Source organism: Mesoplodon densirostris, chromosome 9 (genome assembly GCF_025265405.1).
Source record: "Mesoplodon densirostris isolate mMesDen1 chromosome 9, mMesDen1 primary haplotype, whole genome shotgun sequence".
In the NCBI taxonomy this organism is placed as follows: domain Eukaryota; kingdom Metazoa; phylum Chordata; class Mammalia; order Artiodactyla; family Ziphiidae; genus Mesoplodon; species Mesoplodon densirostris.
Window position 1 is genome coordinate 19,000,685 of NC_082669.1, and position 21,353 is coordinate 19,022,037.

Here is a 21,353-nt window from a genome sequence, read left to right on the forward strand (position 1 = left end):
CAATCAACCAGACCCAGAACTGAGAGAGAGGACTGAATTAGAGACAAGGGCATTTCCATTCCAGTCCCACTCCCTAGAGTTATACTCTCTTAATATCTGTGTGATTTGTTGGGACGAAGTTTACCTTATACAATTTCTACTAAAAATGTGCTAAATCAACCAATAATAAACAATATTGGAAGATGTAATGGTTAAAGGTTTGAAATATTTCAAGTATCCTAAGGTTATTTCTTTGGTATGTTCTTACCATATTGAGAGAAGAAAATATTCAAAATGTTAATTAAGTTCACTCATTAAAGAAAGAAAATAAAATACTGTCTACAGGGCTTCCCTGGTGGCGCAGTGGTTAAGAATCCGCCTGCCAATGCAGGGGACACGGGTTCGAGCCCTGGTCCAGGAAGATCCCACATGCCGCAGAGCAACTAAGCCCGTGCGCCACAACTACTGAGCCTGTGCTCTAGAGCTCCGGAGCCACAACTACTGAGCCTATGTGCCACAACTACTGAAGCCCGTGCACCTAGAGTCCGTGCTCCGCAACAAGAGAAGCCACCACAATGAGAAGCCCACACACTGCAACAAAGAGTAGCCCCTGCTCTCTGCAACCAGAGAAAGCACACGTGCAGCAACGAAGACCTAACACAGCCAAAAATAAATTAATTAAATAAATAAATTTTTTTAAAAAAAGAGAGAATAGGAATATACCAATCTAAAAAAAAAAATATACTGTCTACAACAACTCCAAGGTTTTGTAAAGGCTTTGAAGTGATAAAGTACAGTTTTAATGAATGCTTGGAAACAGCAACAATGAGCTTTTACATTGCTTTCTTTTATTCTAAAAACTGAGGTTTTAATGAATTTTGTAATTATGCTTATATATTTTGTAGGTCAATTTACATCTTTGTGTTTTCTACTGGTATGTGAGTAAATGTATTCCACAACTGGCTTATAGCATGAAAGTTAAATATTAAAGAAAACATCATAACTGGTTTCATGAAAAACCATTACTTTCATACATGGAGTAAGAAACTATTGAAAGGCTGTATTTATATAATACTATATTTGAATATTTGAAAAACTACCTCCTAAAACTGATAAATTGGACATTTTTCAAAAATAAAAACTTTCGTCATTTGGAAGATACTGTTAAGAAAATGAAAAGGCAAACCACAGACGGGACTATATTTGTAAAACATACATCTGAGAAAGGACTTGGAATCAGATATATAAAGATATTTTAAGACTCAATAATAAGAGGACAAGCAATAAGCTAAAAAAATTAAATAAAACTAAAAAGTCAGTAATTTTGACAAACACTTAACCAAAGAAGATATACAGATGGGAAACAAACCTATGAAAATCTGGTCATCACTAGTCTTTAGGCTAGTGAAGTTAAAACCACAATGAAAGTCCACTGAACACTCACAAGAATGGCTAAAATTAAAATGACAGGGCTTCCCTGGTGGCGCAGTGGTTGGGAGTCCACCTGCCGATGCAAGGGACGCAGGTTTGTGCCCAGGTCTGGGAGGATCCCACATGCCGGGGAGCGGCTGGGCCTGTGAGCCATGGTCGCTGGGCCTGCGCGCCCGGAGCCTGTGCTCCGTGGCGGGAGGGGCCGCGGCGGTGAGAGGCCCGCGTACCGCAAAAAAAAAAAAAAAAAAAAAAGACAATATCATGGATTGATGAAAATATAGAAGAATTATCATACATTATTGATGGGATGAAAAATGGTCCATCTATCTTGGGAAACAGTTCAGCAGTTTTTTAAAGTTAAACATATACTTATCAAATGATCAGGAAATTCCACTCTATGTGTTTACCCAAGAGAATGACGACATATGTCTACAAAAGACCTGTATGTAAATGACTGTAGTAGCTTTATTCATAAGCCCAAACTGTAATAAGCCAGTTATTCCACCAACTGGAGAATAGATAAATTGTGTATATCTATACAATGAAATTCTAATCAGCAATAAAAAGAAATGGACTACTGGTACATGCAACAACATGAATAAACCTTAAAATAACTACGTTGCTATACAAGAACTCATACTGCATGATTCCAGTTTTATGAAAATCTAGGAAAAGCTAACTCATACAGACAGAAAGCTTACCATTAGCTGCCAGGAGCCAAGAGGTAGGAATAGGAGATTAACTATAAGAGTACATTAGGGACATGGGGGTGGGGTGTTGGTGAGAGAAATGTTCTATATCTTAATTGTGATGGTGGTTATAAGGATGTAAACATCTGTCAAAAACTCATAGAATTTTCTGCTCAAAGTTGGTGAATTTTATGTATGTAAATTACATCTCAAAAAAGCTGACCCAAACAGATACCTAAAGCAGGGAGAAGCACAGTATTCTTTGAGTAGGATGATTTGTAGAAGTAAATAGAATGAATCAGTCCTAAATAAACCCTCTGCTTAAGTTCTGTCTGGCCACACACGAATGAAGACCTTCTCTGTGGTCACTGCCTTGCTGCACACTCCTTTAGAAGTATGGAAGCAAGGTAGTGTGGTTAATTCAATCCGGAGTTGTCAGGGACTAAATAATATTTACATTACTAGGTACTCTCAGCAAATGTGAATAAAAAGTTAACTACATACAAACTCTGAAAACACTTTTAAAAGGCCTAGGTACATTCAATGCTCTTACATTCAGTGATTAGACAAAAACAGTTATATGATATTAGCTAGTTTGTATACTTCATTGTTTAGAACTACCCTGTGCCATTATTTCATGACAAAAACAAAGTAAGAAAAATTTGCTGGATTATATTTGGTTAAGCAACTTTTAATTCATGATGTGCGTATTTCAGCTGTTCATTCATCAAATCTTCATTTTAACAATAAAGGAAAAGCTATAAGGTCTCTGCCTTTTAATATATCTTTGTTAGGAATTAAAATACTGTACAAGCTTTAACTAAATTCTTCAACATCAATCACCCCTTTACAGAGGAAAAATTCAGGTTCCTCTGACTGAATTATGGAGAATTAACTTAGTCTTCTGGAGCATTTTATTTCACATCCTAAGTATTTTAAAAGTGTAAAAAAAAGAATTTATTGCTTATATAACTGGATATATAGGTAACATAAGAAATGACAATTAGCCAGGAGTTTTTAAAAGATATGTTTCATAAACTAATAGAGCAAAACTTCTTGATATTAAATTTTAAAGTAACTGAAAAACTGTGAAATCAATTTGCAAAATAAATACTGTACTTACAGTTTGTTGCTGTCTGAAACTGAGAAGAAAGTGCTTGAGTAACTGAATTCCAAAATGTGTATAAAATTTCAGCATGTCCATCCTATGACCCAAAAAAAGGGGATGTATTATTTTTTTTAATTACAATGGATAAGACAGAGCATCAAAAAAGTGTTAAAAATGTATTTAAGTCTATCAAACAATGGAATTATTAAGTAACTAAGTAGAAATATATAGATGAGTCAAATCATGTCTCATGTCTTCATCCTTCTCTGCTACTTACTAGCTGTGTGAGCTTGGGCAAGTTGCTAAATCATTCTGTGCCTCCTTGCCCTCTGTAAAATGGAGATAACAGTACCCACACTGCAGGATTATTACAAAGATTTTAAAAGTTTATTAAAGTAAACTCTTGGGACAGTTCTTGACATATAATAAATCTTCAGTGAATGTTATTATTATTACAATTATTATCATCATCATTTTATATACAGAAGGCAATTTTTGTTACCATAAGAAAATGAAGAACAAGCATGCTTAGACCAAGAGTGACCACCAAGATACAATTCACCAATTACGAAAGAGAACTGCCTGAAGTATAGACACAATTTTGTTTTTGCTTTTTTAAGTCACAGGAATTACTATTACTCAGCTTAGCAGGATACTGTCACTCAACTATTAATACATATTTTAGAAAGTAATTACTAAAAAGAAAAGATAAATATTAGTTTAAGTGTCATTTGTTAAAACTGGACAAAGTACTTTAATACTGTTAAAAGAAAATGACACTTACAGAAATTTTACCAAGCCCTTTAAGGTACTTCTACACGTGTGGTAATATTATATCAAACTGCCGTTATTCTATTTTTGAAGTACAACAATGCCAGTTTCACATGGTTCACCCTAGTAACATAAATATGTATAATGTTCAAATATGACTACTGTCATAAAAAAGAATAATTAGGAAATTCATTCATTCTGCTTTAGTTTTGTACTTGCAAAGAATGAAATTCTACTTTTCAAGGTTATAAGAAAGAAAATGAGCAATGAAAAATACTGATTTCTCACTTTTATGCCTATGCATATATCTATTTTCTTTGTCATTTGTTTCTTTAATAAGTTTTGTTTTGAATTCAAATGGGTATTGTGTATCATAAAAAGGCAAATCAAATAATTGCTAATTTCTTATGCAGTGATCACAAAATAGATTCAGATTAACAAGATTTTATGCAATATGTGTATTGTATATCATACACTTTAAAGTGGATGTTTTTCCAACAAGGACCTACAGCACAGAGAACTATATTCAGTATCTTGTAATAACTTGTAATGGGAAAGAATCTGAAAAAGAATATATATACATATATAAATAAATGAGTCACTTTGCTGTACTGAAACTAACACAACATTGTTAATCAATTATACTTCAGTAAAAAAAATAATGTTTTTCATCATATTAAAGAACCATTTTAATACATCACATTAACAAAATGAAGGACAAAACCACAAGATTATCTCAACTGATGTACAAAAATGCATTTGACAAAATTCAACACACTTTCATGATAAAACCACTCAACAAGCTAGGAACAAGCTAGGTAATTACCGCAACATATTAAAGGTCATATATGAAAAGTCTACAGATAACAACATAATGGTAAAAATATGAAAGATGTCTAAGATGCGGGAAATTTGGTGACTATATATATGCTTCTACATACACACACATACATACACTTAAAAAAGTAAACTTGGGTCAATCTTGCTTAAGCATACAAATACAAAATTCTCAGATATAACAGCAAATTGATTTCAGTATTTGAATTATATACCTAAACAAGTAGGATTTATGTCAGCAAGGTACCTATCATTAAATATTAGGAAATATATTAATATAATAGCCCAATGTCTCCAGAAGGAAATCTACAGGATCATTTAGCTGAGTTAATAAAAGGCAATTAATACCCTTTAATTAACAAAATAATACCCAGTCCTCATATGTTTTAAGTTCATAGAAAACAATGCATGAAACGATTCTTATACTTTTAAAATTATGATAAAAATCACAAATTTTACCATCTTAACCACTTTTAAGTGTACAGCAATGTTAACTCTATGTACCTTGATGTGCAACAGATCTCTGGAACTTTCTCATCTTGCAAAACTGAAACTCTATACCCACTGAGCAACAGCTCTCATTTTCTTTCTCCCCCCAGCCCTTGGAAACTACCTATCTACTTTCTGTTTCTAAGAATGTGACTATTTGAGATACCTCATGTGAGTGGAATCACACAATATTTGTTTTTTTTGTGATTGGATTATTTCATTTAGCATGATGTCCTTAAGTTTCATCCATCTTTAGCATGTAACAGAAGTTCCTTCTTTTTTAAAGACTTAATAATATTCCATTGCATGTATGTATATATGTGTGTGTCTGTGTATCACATTTTCTTTATCCCTTCATCCATCATCAGACACTTGGATTGCTTCTATCACTTGGCTATTATGAATAATGCTGCAATGAACATGGCTGGGCAAATCTCTCTTCAAGATCCTGTTTTCAATTCTTTTGGATATATTGTGTTTCTCCAGAAGTGAGATCGCTGGATCATACATTAATTCTGTTTTTAATTTTTTTGAGGAAACTCCACACTGTTTTTCTTAGCAGCCACATGATTTTACATTCCTATTAACAATATACAAGGGTTCCAATTTCTCCACATCCTCACCAACACCTGTTTTCTGTTTTGGAAAAAGTCATCCTAATGAGTGCAGTGATATCTCATTATGATTTTGATTTGTACTTCCTGATGATTAGTGGTGTTGATCATCTTTCAATATGCTTGTTGGTCATTTGTATGTCTTCTTCAGACAAATGTCTATTCAAGTCCTTTACACATTTTTTTAGTTGAGTTGGGTGGTTTGTTGTTGTTGAGTTGTAGGAGTTCTTTGTATATTATGGACATCAACCCCTTACAAGATATATAGCTTGCAAATATTGTCTCTCATTCTGTAGGTTGCCTTTTCATTCTGTTAATTGTTTCCTTTGTCGCACAGAAGTTTTGAAGTTTGGTGTAGTCCCATTTGTCAATTTCACTTTTTTGTTGCCTGTGATTTTGTGTCATATCCATGAAATCACTGCCAAGTCCAATGTCATGAAGATTTCCCCATTTTCTACTCTGAGTTTTATAATTTTAGGTCTTACATTTAGGGCTTTAATTCATTTTGAATTAATTTTTGAATACGGTTTTAGGTAAGGGTCCACTTTCTTTCGTTCACACATGAATATCCAGTTTTTCCAGCATCATTTGTTGAAGAGACTGGTAATATAAAGTTTGTGTGACCCTCTTTATTCTATATACCATTATTTGTCTTATTTTATCTGAAATTAATACTGTCGCTATTGCTTTCACTTGAGAAATGTTTATCAGTCTATTTATTTTTATTTTTGTCATGTCACTGTTTTTTGACTCTTATAAACAATGTATTCTATTTTTAAACACTGTTTTATCTTTTAATAAGAAATTACAAACCAAATATGTTTAACTAATAGGTTGTTTCTGCTTTTATCATCTCATTTTATGCTTTCTTTGTGTTTTCTTTGTTCTGTGGATGATTTTTGTTAGCTTTTATCTTCTCTAGAGGCTTTTTCTTTTATTTCTTTTGGATGTGTCATTATCTATTCCTACAACTAACCATAAATTCCTTTGATGCAAATCATCTTTGTAATTCACAGAATTACTGAAATAGATTTCTAGAAGTAACAGGAATTCTTCAAGGCTTTTTAGAATTGCCTAAGTAAACAAGAAAATTCTAAGTCCTAGACATGACCTTTTAAAAGAAAACATAGGGTCCCAGATAATCTGGCTACTTCTTCCTTTTTAGTGACAAGTCACTCAAAACTTCTAAGCCAAGAAGTATGTACTTTTAACTTAATCAGAGAAGAACTCAGACAAAGCGTCCATGCATTAGAATGTATGTGAACGTTGGCTAGGAAATTAACATTTTCTGAATGTCCATTATGTAACAGGCACCACTGAATGTTATCTCATTTTTTAAACACTACAACAACCACCAGAATGTAAACTCCATGACAGCAGAGGTCCCATTTTGTCTTTCTTACCACTCCAATTTCAACATCGAGAATGTGACCAGGACATAACAGGCACACAATAAATATTTACTGAAACAATGAGTGGAACGATCTTATGACATTTTTAGTGCCTTTCTAGAGTGAAAACAAAGGTCAAAGAGAAAAGGTGACTTGCTTAGAATTACACAGAAAGTAGTACAGTAGTACAGAAAGGAGTAGAACTGGGATTTGATCTAAGGTTTGTTTGACTGATATACTAACATATTAGTCCCCTTTAACTTGACTTACAAAGCCTTGTACGACATGACTGCCCCAGCCTACTTCTCTTGTTACATATCACTGAGGTCAAAGATCCAACCAGCACAAATTCCTTCAGGTTGCTGAAGGTTCTTCTGTAGTTTCTCCCAGTTACCAGCTTTTAATCCAGCACCTTCATCAGAGTCAGTTTAGGTGTCTCTTCTCTTGGTTCCCCCAGGTTTGGTGCACTCTGTTATATACATCTATAGCATCCCATGGTCCCCACCATAATTATATTTTCCTATTTAAATATAGGAAAAGAGCGGTGGTTAAGAAGAAGAACTCTGAAAGTAGGATATTAAGGTTCAGATCCAGTCTCTACCACTTCTAGAACCTGTGGGGCATCTGAGCGAAGATGATCTAGGCCACTAAATACGTACAAATCTCTGGTTTAAGAACAAGATCTAAGCTGGAGAAAGAGATTTAGGTGTTATCAGCATTTGGAGGTGTTAGAAACTATTAACATGTGTGAGTTTTTCCGTAGATTGCATGGGGCATGAGAGGAAAAGAATGTTGAGGATAGGACCCAGGGGAAAAACACTACTTAAAGGTTGGGGAAGAAATAATTTAGAGTGGAGAAAGAGAAGTGGTGGAGCTAGTTACTAAAAAAAAAAAAAAGATTGGTCACAAGTTAGTGATTGCTGAAACTGGACAATGGGTACATAGAGAGTCACTGTCCTATACTTTGGTTCTGTATGTTGGCTTCTGTTTGAAATTTTATGAATAAAATGTTTTAAAAGGAAGGGTAGGTGGAGAAGGAGGAATCAGTGAAGGATTCTGAAGAGATGTAATATCTGTGAAGGAGGAAACCAGTATTAGAAGTAGTTATTACCTCTAAGGAGTGAAGTAAAAGAGTCTTAGAAGTGAGTAGAAGGATTTGGTAGTTGGGTCATTAAAATTCCTTTAGTAACAACTGTTTCAGTGGAGCACAAGCTTGATTTCAGTGGTTTGGAGCAAAACTGAAACAAGAAAGTAGAGACACAAAGTACCTTATGGAAATCTGGGCATGAAGAGAAGAAATACTTTGAGGGGGATACAGGACCAAGGATTCTGTTCTGGTTTTGATTTTAGATGGTAGATCCCTGGGAGGAAGTAACTGGGAAAGGTTGATATTGGAGAAAGCAGAGAATGTCCTAGACAAGGATAAGATGTAGAATGTGAACAAAAGTAGAGGGGTAAGTCTGAGAAAAGAGAAGATACAATCAACCTCTATCTTTGATACAGACGGGGAAGGTGAGGATCAGTTCAGATAAAGATTTTATAAGACAGTGAACTTAATGAGACAAGGTCTGAGGGAACCAGACATAACTAAGTTACGACCAAAACAGAAGAGGAAGTAAAAGATTTAGCAACAAGTCTGTGTCAGAGATCTCTGTGGAGAGATCACGTTGTGAATAAGAAAGCTTGCAGACTTGATCAAAGAAACCAAACAGATGTGAATTTTATATTAGCTCTTAATCATCTTCTGGATAAAAGCAGAGGGATCCTGGGGAAGCAAATATAAAGCAAAGAAAAAAGTTATCTTTACTGGAAAATCGCCTTCGGGGGAACCATTTTGCTGTGTCTGATTACAAAGAAGGAAGGTACAGAAATTCAGAAGGGACTTCAAGATGAACATCACAGAACAAAATGAAAAGCCAGAAGAACTTCAGTAAAATCAAAATGTTGGCTTTTATATGCATATTGTTCAAAGATAAAGGAATACTTACAGTACAATCTACTTGTTGTTTTTTAAAAAATGGGGGCTTAGATAAGGTGGTAGTGGGAAGAAGTGAAAAGTAGTCAGATTTCAGATACCTTTTGATGACAGAACAGATAGGACTTGTTAAAATGTATAGAGCTAAATATTATAGAAAAACCATATACAAAATGTTAACAGAAGTTATCTTGGGCTTCCCTGGTGGCGCAGTGGTTAAGAATCCTCCTGCCAAGGCAGGGGACACGGGTTCAAGCCCTGGTCCAGGAAGATTCCACATGCTGCGGAGCAACTAAGCCCATGCACCACAACTACTGAGCCTGCGCTCTAGAGCCCATGAGCCACAACTACTGAAGCCCGCATGCCTAGAGCCCATGCTCCGCGACAAGAGAAGGCACCGCAGTGAGAAGCCCGCTCACTGCAACGAAGAGTAGCCCCCGCTCGCCGCAACTAGAGAAAGCCCTCATGTAGCAATGAAGACCCAATGTAGCTAAAAAATAAATAAATAAATTACTTAATTAAAAAAAAAAGAAATTATTTCTGGGCGATAGGATTAAACATGATGCTTCCTTTATTCTTTTTCATTTTTTGGAAGAATAATTAAGATAATCTAATTTAATTCTAAAGGATAAATTCTTTTTTTAATTTTTATTTTCTTTTTTTTTTTTGTGGTACGCGGGCTTCTCACTGCTGTGGCCTCTCCCGTTGCGGAGCACAGGCTCCGGATGCGCAGGCTCAGCGGCCATGGCGCACGGGCCCAGCCGCTCCGCGGCATGTGGGATCTTCCCAAACCGGGGCACGAACCCGTGTCCCCTGCATCGGCAGGCGGACTCTCAACCACTGCGCCACCAGGGAAGCCCTAAAGGATAAATTCTTGATGTAAAAAATTCAATACTGAAACACACATGGTAAAATTTAAAGCTTCTCTTCAAACTCAAATCCCTTATCCCCCACTTTCCCCTAGAGATCACTGTTAAACTACAGTGTTAAAGGGTTTTAAAACCCTTTCTATAGAGTTCTCAACCTTTCTTTTCATACTGCCCCTCCAAAAAGAAAACTAAAAATTAAACATACATATACATATTATATAATATGTAATTATATACATATAATATGCATATTATATACATGTGATATGCATATTATATACAATAATTATATACATATAATATGTAATAATACATATTATATAATTATATAATATAACTGTACTTAATTTAAATTTAAATTTAACTTAGTTTCTCTCTGATGACAGACGCTAAATACTAAGGAGTAAGATTTTGTATGGCAGGACTGAACTCTGGAGACCACAAGCCAATGTAATATATAAGATTTTTTGTGCCTCCCCCCTCCCTCCAAAAAACAGAACTTTTTCTCCCTCCTGGGGTCAATATTGCCCTTGTTAAGAATGCATGGTGGACTGGTATTTTAAATAGACTGTCACTCAAATTAGATTTAGTATGAACCACAATCTCCTCCAAACTTTTCCCCTGGCTTCCCTCACCATGTTCTCTTTGGTTTCCTCCTCCTCTTGAGATACTCCTTGTGGCCTCCTCTGTTACAATGTATCCCAAACTCACTGAATGTAAATATTTTTAAATATACATTCTAATATATGTTTACTTGTTTAAAATTATATAAAAATACCACTGTATTAATAAAATATGTGCAATATAAAATGTACGAAAATAGTTTAAAGGATAAAACTTGTAAAAAGGACAGGCAGAATTTATAACTATCTTCTTCCATGTCAAAATGTATACACACTTTGGAAACCAGAGTTCTACATGAGTTTTATATGTTGCATTTTCGAGGTAGATTTCTTTTCTCTCTATAGCCGGTCTTACCCATTACCATGGCTTTGATTGCCAATGTGAGCCGATATCGTCCAAATTTATGTCTCTAGCACAGGCCTCTCTTCTGAGCTCCAGACTCCCATATTAAATTGCCTAACTGACATCTTCACTTGGACGTCCCATGAGCACCTGAATACAGAGCTTATCTTCCCTCCTAAATGTGCTCTTCGGTTTATGCCCTCAAATGAAGTCACTCCTATCTACCACAACCCTGTCAAACCTGAACCAATGATATCGTCCTTGACACCTTCTCCTCCATCTCACCACTTTTAATCCATCGCTAAGATTTGTCAGTTTTATCTCCTGAGTAATTCTCAAATCACTGCAATTCTCTCCACTTTCATTGGCATCAATGTAAATTACTGTTATAGGCTGAGTTTTGACCCGACAAAATTCATATGTTAAAGTCCTAACCCCCCATACTTGAAAATGTGACCATATTTTGAGATAGGTCTTTAAAGAAGTAATTAAATTAAAATGGGGTCATTAGAAGGTCCTTATAAAAAAAAGAAATCTGAAACACAGACACATACAGAAGGAAGATGGTGTGAAGACACAGGGAGAAGACAGCTCTATGGACATTTGTATACAAGTCTTTGTATGGATATATTCTTTCATTTCTCTTGGATTAATAACTAGGGGTATATTGCTAGCTCATATAATATATGTATGTTTAACTCTTTAAGAAACAGCCAAATTGTTTTCCAAAGTGGTTGTAAATTTTACACTTCCCTCCAGCAGTATATGAGAGTTCTAGTTGCTCCATATCCTCACCAACACTTGGTATGCTCAGGTCTTTTAAATTTTAGATATATGCTTAATTGACATCTATCTCTAAAGTGTCTATTCAAATCTTTCGCCTATTTTTTTAAGCTGGCTTTTTTTGTTTTCTTATTGAATTCTGAGAGTTCTTTAGACGTAAGTCCTTTATTAGATATGTGATTTGCAAATATTTTCTCCCAGTTTATTCCTTATCTTGTATTCTCTTAATGGAGTATTTTGCAGAACATAAATTCTTAATTTTGAGTAAGTCCAAAATGTCAATTTTTTTCATTTATGGATAGAGCTTTTGGTGTTGCATCTAAGAAATCTTTTTCTACCCCTAAGTCACAAAGTTTGTTCTGTTGTCTTCTATAAGTTTTAGAATTTTAGGCTTTACATCTGGATATCCAAATGTTTCAGTACTACCTGTTAAAAAGACTACTGCGTCAAGACAGAATTGCCTTTGTAACTTTTTTGAAAATCAATTTTCCACATATGTGTCAGTGTATTTTTGGACTCTCTATTCTGCATCAATGATCTATGTCTCTAACTTTATGCCAATTCCACATTTTCTTGAATATGGTAGTTAAGTCTTGAAATTAACAGGTATTGTTAGCCCTCCAATTTCGCTTTTCTTTTTCCAAGTTGTGTTGGGTATCCCAAGTCCTTTGTATTTCTGTTTGAATTTTAGAATCATCTTGTCAATCACTCCAAAACACCTGTTGGGATTATAGGTCAATTTAGGAAGAAGGCATATCTTAACAACAGCAAATCTATCAACACATAAATAAATTATCTCTATTTCCTTAGGTCTTCTTTAATTTCTCTCAGCAATATTTAGCGTTTTCAGCTTCCAGATGCTCATCTTTTGACACATTTACTCCTAAGATTTCATATTCTTTGATGTTACTATATATGGAATTATTAAATTTCAATTCTCAATAGTACATTGCTAATATATAGAAGTACAACTGATTTTTGTATATTGACCTTCTATTCTGTAATCTTGCAACACATCACTTATGAGCTCTAGTAGCCTTTTTGTAGATTCCATCGAGTTTTTAACATGGATAATCTTATCACTTGTATATAAAGATCTTTTCATTTCCAAACTGGAAGCCTTTTATTTCTTTTTCTTGTTCATTGCACTAGCTAGGAAAATGCTGAACAGAAGTAGTGAGAGCATAAAGAATCCTTGTCCTCCCCCAAATTTTAAGGGGGAAACATTCAGTATTCACCATTGCATATGATTTTACCTGTTCATTGTTCCTAAATGCCTTTTATCAGGTTGAGAAAGTTCTATTCCTAGTCTGCTGAGAATTCTTATCAGAAATGGATGTTGGATTCTGTCAAATACTTTTCTGCATGAACTGAGATGATCATGTGGTTTTTCTTTTTTAGTTTGCTGACTTTCCTTTTCCAATTAGCCTCATACTAAAGCCTCATTCAATCCTCCATAATTTCAGCCTCTCATTTGTTCCATACTCTTGTCTGTATGCTGCGTTCTAGATAATATCGTCAATTCTAACTGCCAGGCTAATTCATTTCCTGGTTTTACGTAACATCTGTTTAACCTATCTGCTGAATTTTTTATTTCAATGATTTAATTTTTAATTTCTAAATGTTCTATTTGGTTCTTCTTTATACCTACCTGATCATTTCTTAAGTCACTTATTTCTCATTTTTTATTCCATTCTTTATTTCGAAAACATATACAGGTATTCTAGATTCTTTGTCAGTTAATTCTAACATCTGAAGTCCACAGTGTCCTTCAGAAGTTCTTTCGGAGTCTAAAACCTGTCTTGAATTTTGTTTATTTTTCCTGCTGACTCTCAATCATGCTTCTAGTTTATTTATAGGACTGGTGATTTTTAACTGTGAGCTCATAGTTGGCTGACCTTAACATGTGGAGAATCCTGATAGCTAAAACTAGAAATGCTTTCCTCTTCAGGGGATCTGCATTTGTTTGTGAGAGTAGGTACTGTTACCAACCAAGGACCATGTCTGCCGCAGTCACAGGTCTCAGCTTAATGCAAGACTATCAGGTTCATTCGTCCACCTTGCTAGAGCCTAGTGGACTGATCCCATCATTGACATGGACATTTGACTGCAGGGCAACTCCAGCTTTTGCAATGACTTAGAGCTCACAAATCTCCACTACAGTTTCAACTACTTTATCTGCTAATGTATATCTGTATATGCATATGCCCCTCAGAGATTCTCTTACTTTTTGCAGGGCCAACAGTACATTACAAATTATGCTTTTCTTGGGGCTTCCCTGGTGGTGCAGTGGTTAAGAATCCACCTGCCAATGCAGGAGACACTGGTTTGAGCCCTGGTCCAGGAAGATCCCACATGCCATGGAGCAACAAAGCCCGTGTGCCACAACTACTGAGCCTGCGCTCTAGAACCCACAAGCCACACCTACTAAGCCCGCGTGCCACAACTACTAAAGCCCGTGCTCTGCAACAAGAGAAGCCACCGCAAGGAGAAGCCTGCGCACCGCAACAAAGAGTAGCTCCTGCTCGCTGCAACTAGAAAAAGCCCGCACGCAGTAACAAAGACCCAGCGCAGCCAAAAAAAAAAAAATTATGCTTTTCTAACTTATCTAAAATTTGTTTTACTGCAGGGAGAGGGCCTTTAAAAATAACTGGTCCCCATGCTAGTAAAGCAAAAATCTTCTAACCTTTATATATAAGAGTATTTATTGATAATACCTGACTTAGACATGTAACTGGCTAATTGCTACTTGATTTTTTTAATCAAATTGCGATGCCACTGATAAATGAGTTAAACATTTTTCTCATAATATTAAAAGATTCCTAATTTGGGTGCCCTACATTTTTTTTCTGAGTCTTAAATGCTATAATCAAATCATCTGATACATCTAAAAGGGCAAAATAAAACATTCTTTTTCATAGTTAAAATCCTCGTTAGTACTATAGCTGCGCAAAATGCTGAACACATTCCAAATATATCCTAATGCATCCTACACACATGATTACAAGATTCTGTTCAATGATAAAAAATGCTGGCTTAGAAAATGAAAGTATCATATCTACACTCCCACATATAGTTAAACTGGCTTAATTGTGCAGATGAGAATCTACAACCTGTTTTCCACCGTATGGATCCTGAATAACTTGTCAATAATTTGTTACACTCACTTTCAAAGTGTTACATATAGTATTGATGATTATATAGTGATACTAGAACTTTTGACAGGTTTTAAAAGATACCAAAATTGAATTTTTGATGTCTAATAAACAGTCTAGAAATCTAATTTAAGATGAGAAGATTTATCCATTCAAGTAATCTTTGGAGATACAATATAAAAAGGGGAAAGAAGTATATCCCACATTTAAATGCCATGAGGAATTAATATGATAGGTATAAAGGTGTCTGCAAATTTATAGTATGAACTGAAGATAACAGGCTAATTTTACAAGTTAGCCAGAACATTTATTAAATTAAGCAGAAGCAGCATTAGTTATCTTAATTAAGGAAAAGTTTTCAAAAGGCTTTACATTAACACTGTATTCTTAAGATTTATTATACTTGATATAATTGGCCCAGTTTTATTTTATACTCAGTCCATTTATGCCCTCTTTACACTATGATGTATTCTTTATAACATGATAAACATCTACTACAAAACTTCCTGAACTAATAAAGCATTCCAGAAACCATCATCATGTAGGATTTTTTTCTCCTCTTGTATATACCTAAGATTAGATTCTGAATACTAATATGTACAGTTCTCTCTATCATCTGAAATCAGATATCTTAACAAACAGCAAGGCAGATTTGGCAATATTAACCTCAAAACTAAACGTTTTTAAAGTAAACCCATTTTTTTGTCTACTAAAAGAATATAAATGATTTAACAATTCTCACAAGACCTCACAGAACAGAATGAAGGAAAACCATCTTCGTTGTTTTTATGACTACAGAATTACCAAATGTTAGATCATAAACCCATGATTCTTTAGTAAAGTGAGACATATAATCATGACACATTCATAGTAAATCCTTGATACCGTTTTATTTAAGGAAGCATGATTTCTTAAATTTCTAATTCTCAGCATGAATATACATGCATATCATGTTATTAGAACTATTAAAAAAAACCTGACCTTCTCCCACAGTAAGGTTCTTTATTACCATGCACATGGTAACTTTATGGCCCCTAAATAAAAGTTTCAAAGTTTAAAAAAAAAGACTGAAATAGTAATCATGATAGCAAATTATTGAGCCAATCTCTGAATTAAGTCTACATTATCTAACTTTCCTTCAGAAAACCTCAGCTCTACAAGTAGTATTACCACCTCCATTTGATACGTGACGGTCTTAAAGATTATAGGACCTATCCAAGTTGCATAATCAATGTAGGAAATCTTAGCTCTGTCTGATACCAGGGCCCAAGGACCCAGCTCTTAATCACTGTACTGTCCTGTCTTTAACACTACTTGAAGATGTATTCAGAAATGTAACCTTGAAACTACTTGGCTATCCAAAGGCTAAAAAAAACTATACTTAATCCTATAAAAATTACTTAAGAATATTTTAAGATATTTTAAGCACTTGGACTGACTGTAACAGATAAATTTTAAATAATGAGCATGGCAAGGCAGTTCATTTGCCTACAGATAAAGTCTTAGGAGCTTAACTAATCAAGTTTCTCCCATAAATATATATATATATATTTTTTTTTAATCCATAAGGAGGGCTTCCCTGGTGGTGCAGTGGTTGAGAGTCTGCCTGCTGATGCAGGGGACACGGGTTCGTGCCCTGGTTCGGGAAGATCCCACATGCCACGGAGTGGCTGGGCCCGTGAGCCATGGCCACTGAGCCTGCGCATCCGGAGCCTATGCTCTGCAACAGGAGAGGCCACAACAGTGAGAGGCCTGCGTACCAGTAAAAAAAAAAAAAAAAAAAAAATCCATAAGGAAATATAAATTAAATCAATGAGATACCACTACATACCTATTAGAATAGCTAAAATCCAAAACACTGACAATATCAAATGCTGACAAGGATATGGAACAAAAGGAAATTTGTTTCTTTGCTAATGAGAATGCAAAATAATAAAGCCACACTGGAAGACAGTTTGGCAGTTTCTTACAAAGCTAAACATAGTCTAACTATAAGATACAGCAATCACATGCCTTGGTATTTACTCAAATGAGCTGAAAATTTATATCCACACAAAAACCTGCGCATGAATGTTTGCAACAATTTAAATCATAATTGCCAAAAAATGGAAGCAACAACATGTCCTTCAATAGGTGAATGGGTAAACAAACTAGGTATATCCACAGAGTAAAATATCAGTCAGTGATAAAAAAAAAAATGAGCAATGAAGCAATGAAGACACGAAGAAACCTTAAATGCATATTACTAAGTGAGAGAGACCAGTATGAAAAGGCAACTTACTGTATGATTCCAATTACATGATATTCTGAAAAAGACAAAACTCTAAAGACAGTAAAAAGATCAGTGGTTGCCAGGGGTTAAGGAGATAAGTGGGGGAAGGATGAACTGGTGGAGCATAGAAGATTTTTAAGGAAGTAAAACTACTGAACCTCTTTTGCATGATACTATAAATGGTGGACGCAGGAAATTATGTATTTGCATAATGCATTATGCATCTTGCATTGGTATAGTACATTTGTTACAACTGATGAACATGACTGATAAATTATTAATAATTAAAGTCCATAGTTTACATTAGGATTAGCTCACTGTGTAGTACATTTATAAGTTTTGTATAATGCACAAGAGATGTTATGATAACCTAGCAAGTATCAGATGTATTTTCTGCTCAATTTTTTTGTACACCTAAAGGTGTTCTAAAAAATAAAAATCATTACTTTTTAAAGAAATCCACAGGTATTGAACTACAGCAAAAGAATAGTAAATTACAAAAATTATTTAACAAAGGAAAATGTAAAGTACAGTTTTGTTTTGTTTTTTTTGTAGAAAAGAAACAAGTTGGCAAGAAGTCAAACATGGAAATTCCATCACACTTTATAGTTAATTACAGAAGCATTAGAATCAACCGGTTTAAAAGCAAAGAAACCTGGAAAATTAATTCTTAAGTTTCCTACTTGACATGAAATTAATAGTGTAATTTCATTTATATTTAAATTATAAACCAAAGAGAAAATATCTATTAATTTAGCTTTCAGTGAATTTCAAATGTGGACTACAAGTTATAAAAATTTAATACATAAATTTTAAAAATCTGTTCTGGTAGACTGCAATCTAAAAAAAATTATTTGCTAGAAATTATCTTCCTAGGAAAAAAGCATTAATTTCTAAATAGACATTGTAGAAAACAAATGACATAAATTCTAAATCATTTCATCTTGAATTATTTACACTGTTTTGATTTTAAAAAAATATATTCAGAGGTTTAAAAGGCTAAACCACTAAATTAAAAAGAACTTTCAATACCAGGAAATATCCTTAAAAATCTTGAAGCTGCAAAAAAAATCTAGTAGTGTAAGAACATTCTGTTTATAACATTTTCCTCAAAAACAGATTACAAAATGATTTAGAGATCTTGGTTCAGAAACTGCTCTTCAATGACCCAAGATATACACCATCACCTACTCAAGTTTAAAATTTTATGAAGATTTTAAGGATTATCATTTGGGCCTCAAATCATTCTAAAAATCCTATACTTTTTATAAAGGTTCTACTGCCACTGATAATTATTTTAACTAAATAATACTCTTACATTGTAGTTATATAATTAGCAAAAATACCTGTTTACAGCTTTTTAACAAAGGAAAAGACTAAAGAAATTATAGCAAATATAGTAAATTTTATGTGCTATCTTTGCAACTTATGACATATTTTCCTTAGAGTATTTTTACTTCTCTTTGGTCCTAGAGTTCCCAAAATTGTAGGGTCACAAGTTATTCTGGACTTTCCAAAAAAGATTGGTCTATTCTGAATATAGATGAGTATACTGAATCCCAGAGGGACTAAATTTTTATTCATAAATATCACCTTACAAGAAAAAACAACTAAACTGTAAAGTTACATTAAAATTTATAAAAAATGTAAATATGTATGTGTGTATGGTGTATGACTACTGTCTTAAAAAACGTCAGAAGAATATTTGGAAGAGCAATCCTCTCTGGCTTTAATTAAATAAGAAATATTCTTAAGTAAATGAAAAGGGCGAATAAAATGAAAGCATATATCCCTATTCCTCATAATCCTTTTTAGTTAGAAATAATCTACATGCATTTAAAACCTGGCCCAGTGTTCATCCAGTATAATAACTGATTGTTGACAAGAACTGATATGTGAGTTTTTATGTAGAAACTTTGCCCAATGCAGCAATATCACAACAACTTTCATATATAACCTACAGCAGTCTTAATTATATTAATTAATTATATTCATCATGCTGCACATTACATCATTTCTCGTACTTATTTATCTTGTAACTGGAAGTTTGCACCTTCTGACTGCCTTCATCCAATTTCCCCTTCCTGGCTCCCCTCTGGCAACTACCTGCTTGTTCTCTGTATCTATAACTTAATTTCTATTTTGTCATGTTTGTTCATTTGTTTTTTAGATTCCACAGTATTTGTCTTTCTCTGTTGGACTTGGTTTATATACTGTTACTATAATATATCACAGCCACAAGCAGGACTATGTACTGAGTGCTATGAATCCTCCTAGCAAATCACCAAACTTGGGGATGGTTTTGGAGATCCCCAACACAGGAAATAAAATATTTAAAATTCTGAACTACAAAGTAAACTACCTACACCACGATGATAGAGACTTAGAGAATCTTTTTCTTTGGTGCACTAGGTGTTAAGACTTAATGAACAGAATATCTAGTTATTCCATTCATCACTATCAAAAACATATCAAAATGAATGAATAAAATGTAGAGTCAGAGATTTCTATGCATGGAAGGAATTCTTGTGGCCCACGAGGCCAGTAGATTGGTAGATGACAGAAGGGAGACTTCAGAATATGAAAAAATAATACATTAATGTGCTTTATAGGAAAAATTAACAACTGAATGGACTGTACCATCTTCAGAGAAGACTTCATAAGGCATTATAACAACCACTAATTATATCTCTTATAATACCAAAAATTTTTATCTTATTCTCTATCGGGACTTTAAAAAACTTTTACAATAAATCATTTATATTATTAAAAATGGGAAATTACTATATGCATTTGAGAAATTATTCTATAAATAGTATTAGCTAGCATCTATTCAATAAACAAACATGCAAAGAAAATTTGTGGTTGTCAAGAAATATACTTCCCTTTAGCTATCTGACATGTAGCCTCTCTGTCAGACAGGAACACAAATAATGCTGGCTCATTATCTTCCTGCATTCTTTAATAAAGAGAAAAGAATACTTTCATTTAAACATACCTTAACTATTTCTTCAATGAAACAAATGTGAGAGACAGGGTCTCTCTTCTTGGCTAATATTTTTTGCAGATGTTGTACCTAAAAAGGGGGAAGAGAGGGAGAATGTATATAACTGAGTATTTTCAAATGAAACAAGTATTAAGCATAGGCATTAGAAACAGTAAGGGAAGGGAAAAGACATTTTTCTAGAGCCCTTACATATATTATAATTAGCTAATGTAGGTATTTTGAACTCTCAGAGATTTTAAGAAACTTGCCCAAGGTCACACAATTTAGAATAACCAGGAATTAACCCATAATTAATGTTATTTTCACTCTCTCAAATATTTACCTGGCCACAAACAGTAAAAATATGATCCACAAGTTTCTCCATATTGGTCCAAAGGGAAGCACGAAACGCTGCAGTGTTTCCTGGGGCCGGCATGGTAGATCGTCCAGGTGCCCCTGTTATGAGCAACAGAAAAACATGAAAAATAAAAATTTCCAAATATAACAAAATGTACTGATATGTTATTATGAAAAGCACATACAGGCTAAAAGATGAGAAGTTCCTTTTTGAAGAAATTATAATTTCTTATAAGTGACATAAAAAAAGAATCTTAACCTTTTGTGTTTAAGAAAGGAAAATACGATCACACACACACACACACACACACACATGCGCGCGCACACGCGCGCGCCCAGGAAGGATAATACAGAAAACAAGAATTAATAAGAAAGGTTTCCTAGAAGGAGGAGTTGAAGAGGTGGGAGGTAGTACCAGGTGAAAGGAACAGGAATAGAAGCGGTGAGTCTCTGTGAACCATACAAACATCTTATATGCTGAAGTTTCAAAATAAATTTAAATTTTAAAAGAATGAAAAAAGCAAACTCTAAAACTAAATACAAACAAATATAGTAACACATAAAACTAATGGTACTTCAAATTAATAATACAACCACCACACACAGGAAAATAATTAATTCAAGTAATTTTTAATTACAGCATCCTGACTTTAGTAAGATATATTTTAGGGGCAAAAAGAA

General features: G+C 34.1%; 1 protein-coding gene across 1 annotated transcript in view; it reads right to left on the minus strand.

Moving 5' to 3' along the window:
- The window catches only part of COG5 (component of oligomeric golgi complex 5), a 283,477-nt gene that overhangs the window by 97,376 nt on the left and 164,748 nt on the right, over positions 1-21,353 (minus strand). Inside the window, exons 9-11 of the mRNA XM_060108035.1 lie at positions 20,659-20,771; positions 20,328-20,405; positions 3,223-3,304 (exon numbers count right to left, since the gene is read on the minus strand). Coding sequence (XP_059964018.1) covers positions 3,223-3,304; positions 20,328-20,405; positions 20,659-20,771 — 273 coding nt within the window. The remainder of the gene's footprint in view (positions 1-3,222; positions 3,305-20,327; positions 20,406-20,658; positions 20,772-21,353) is intronic.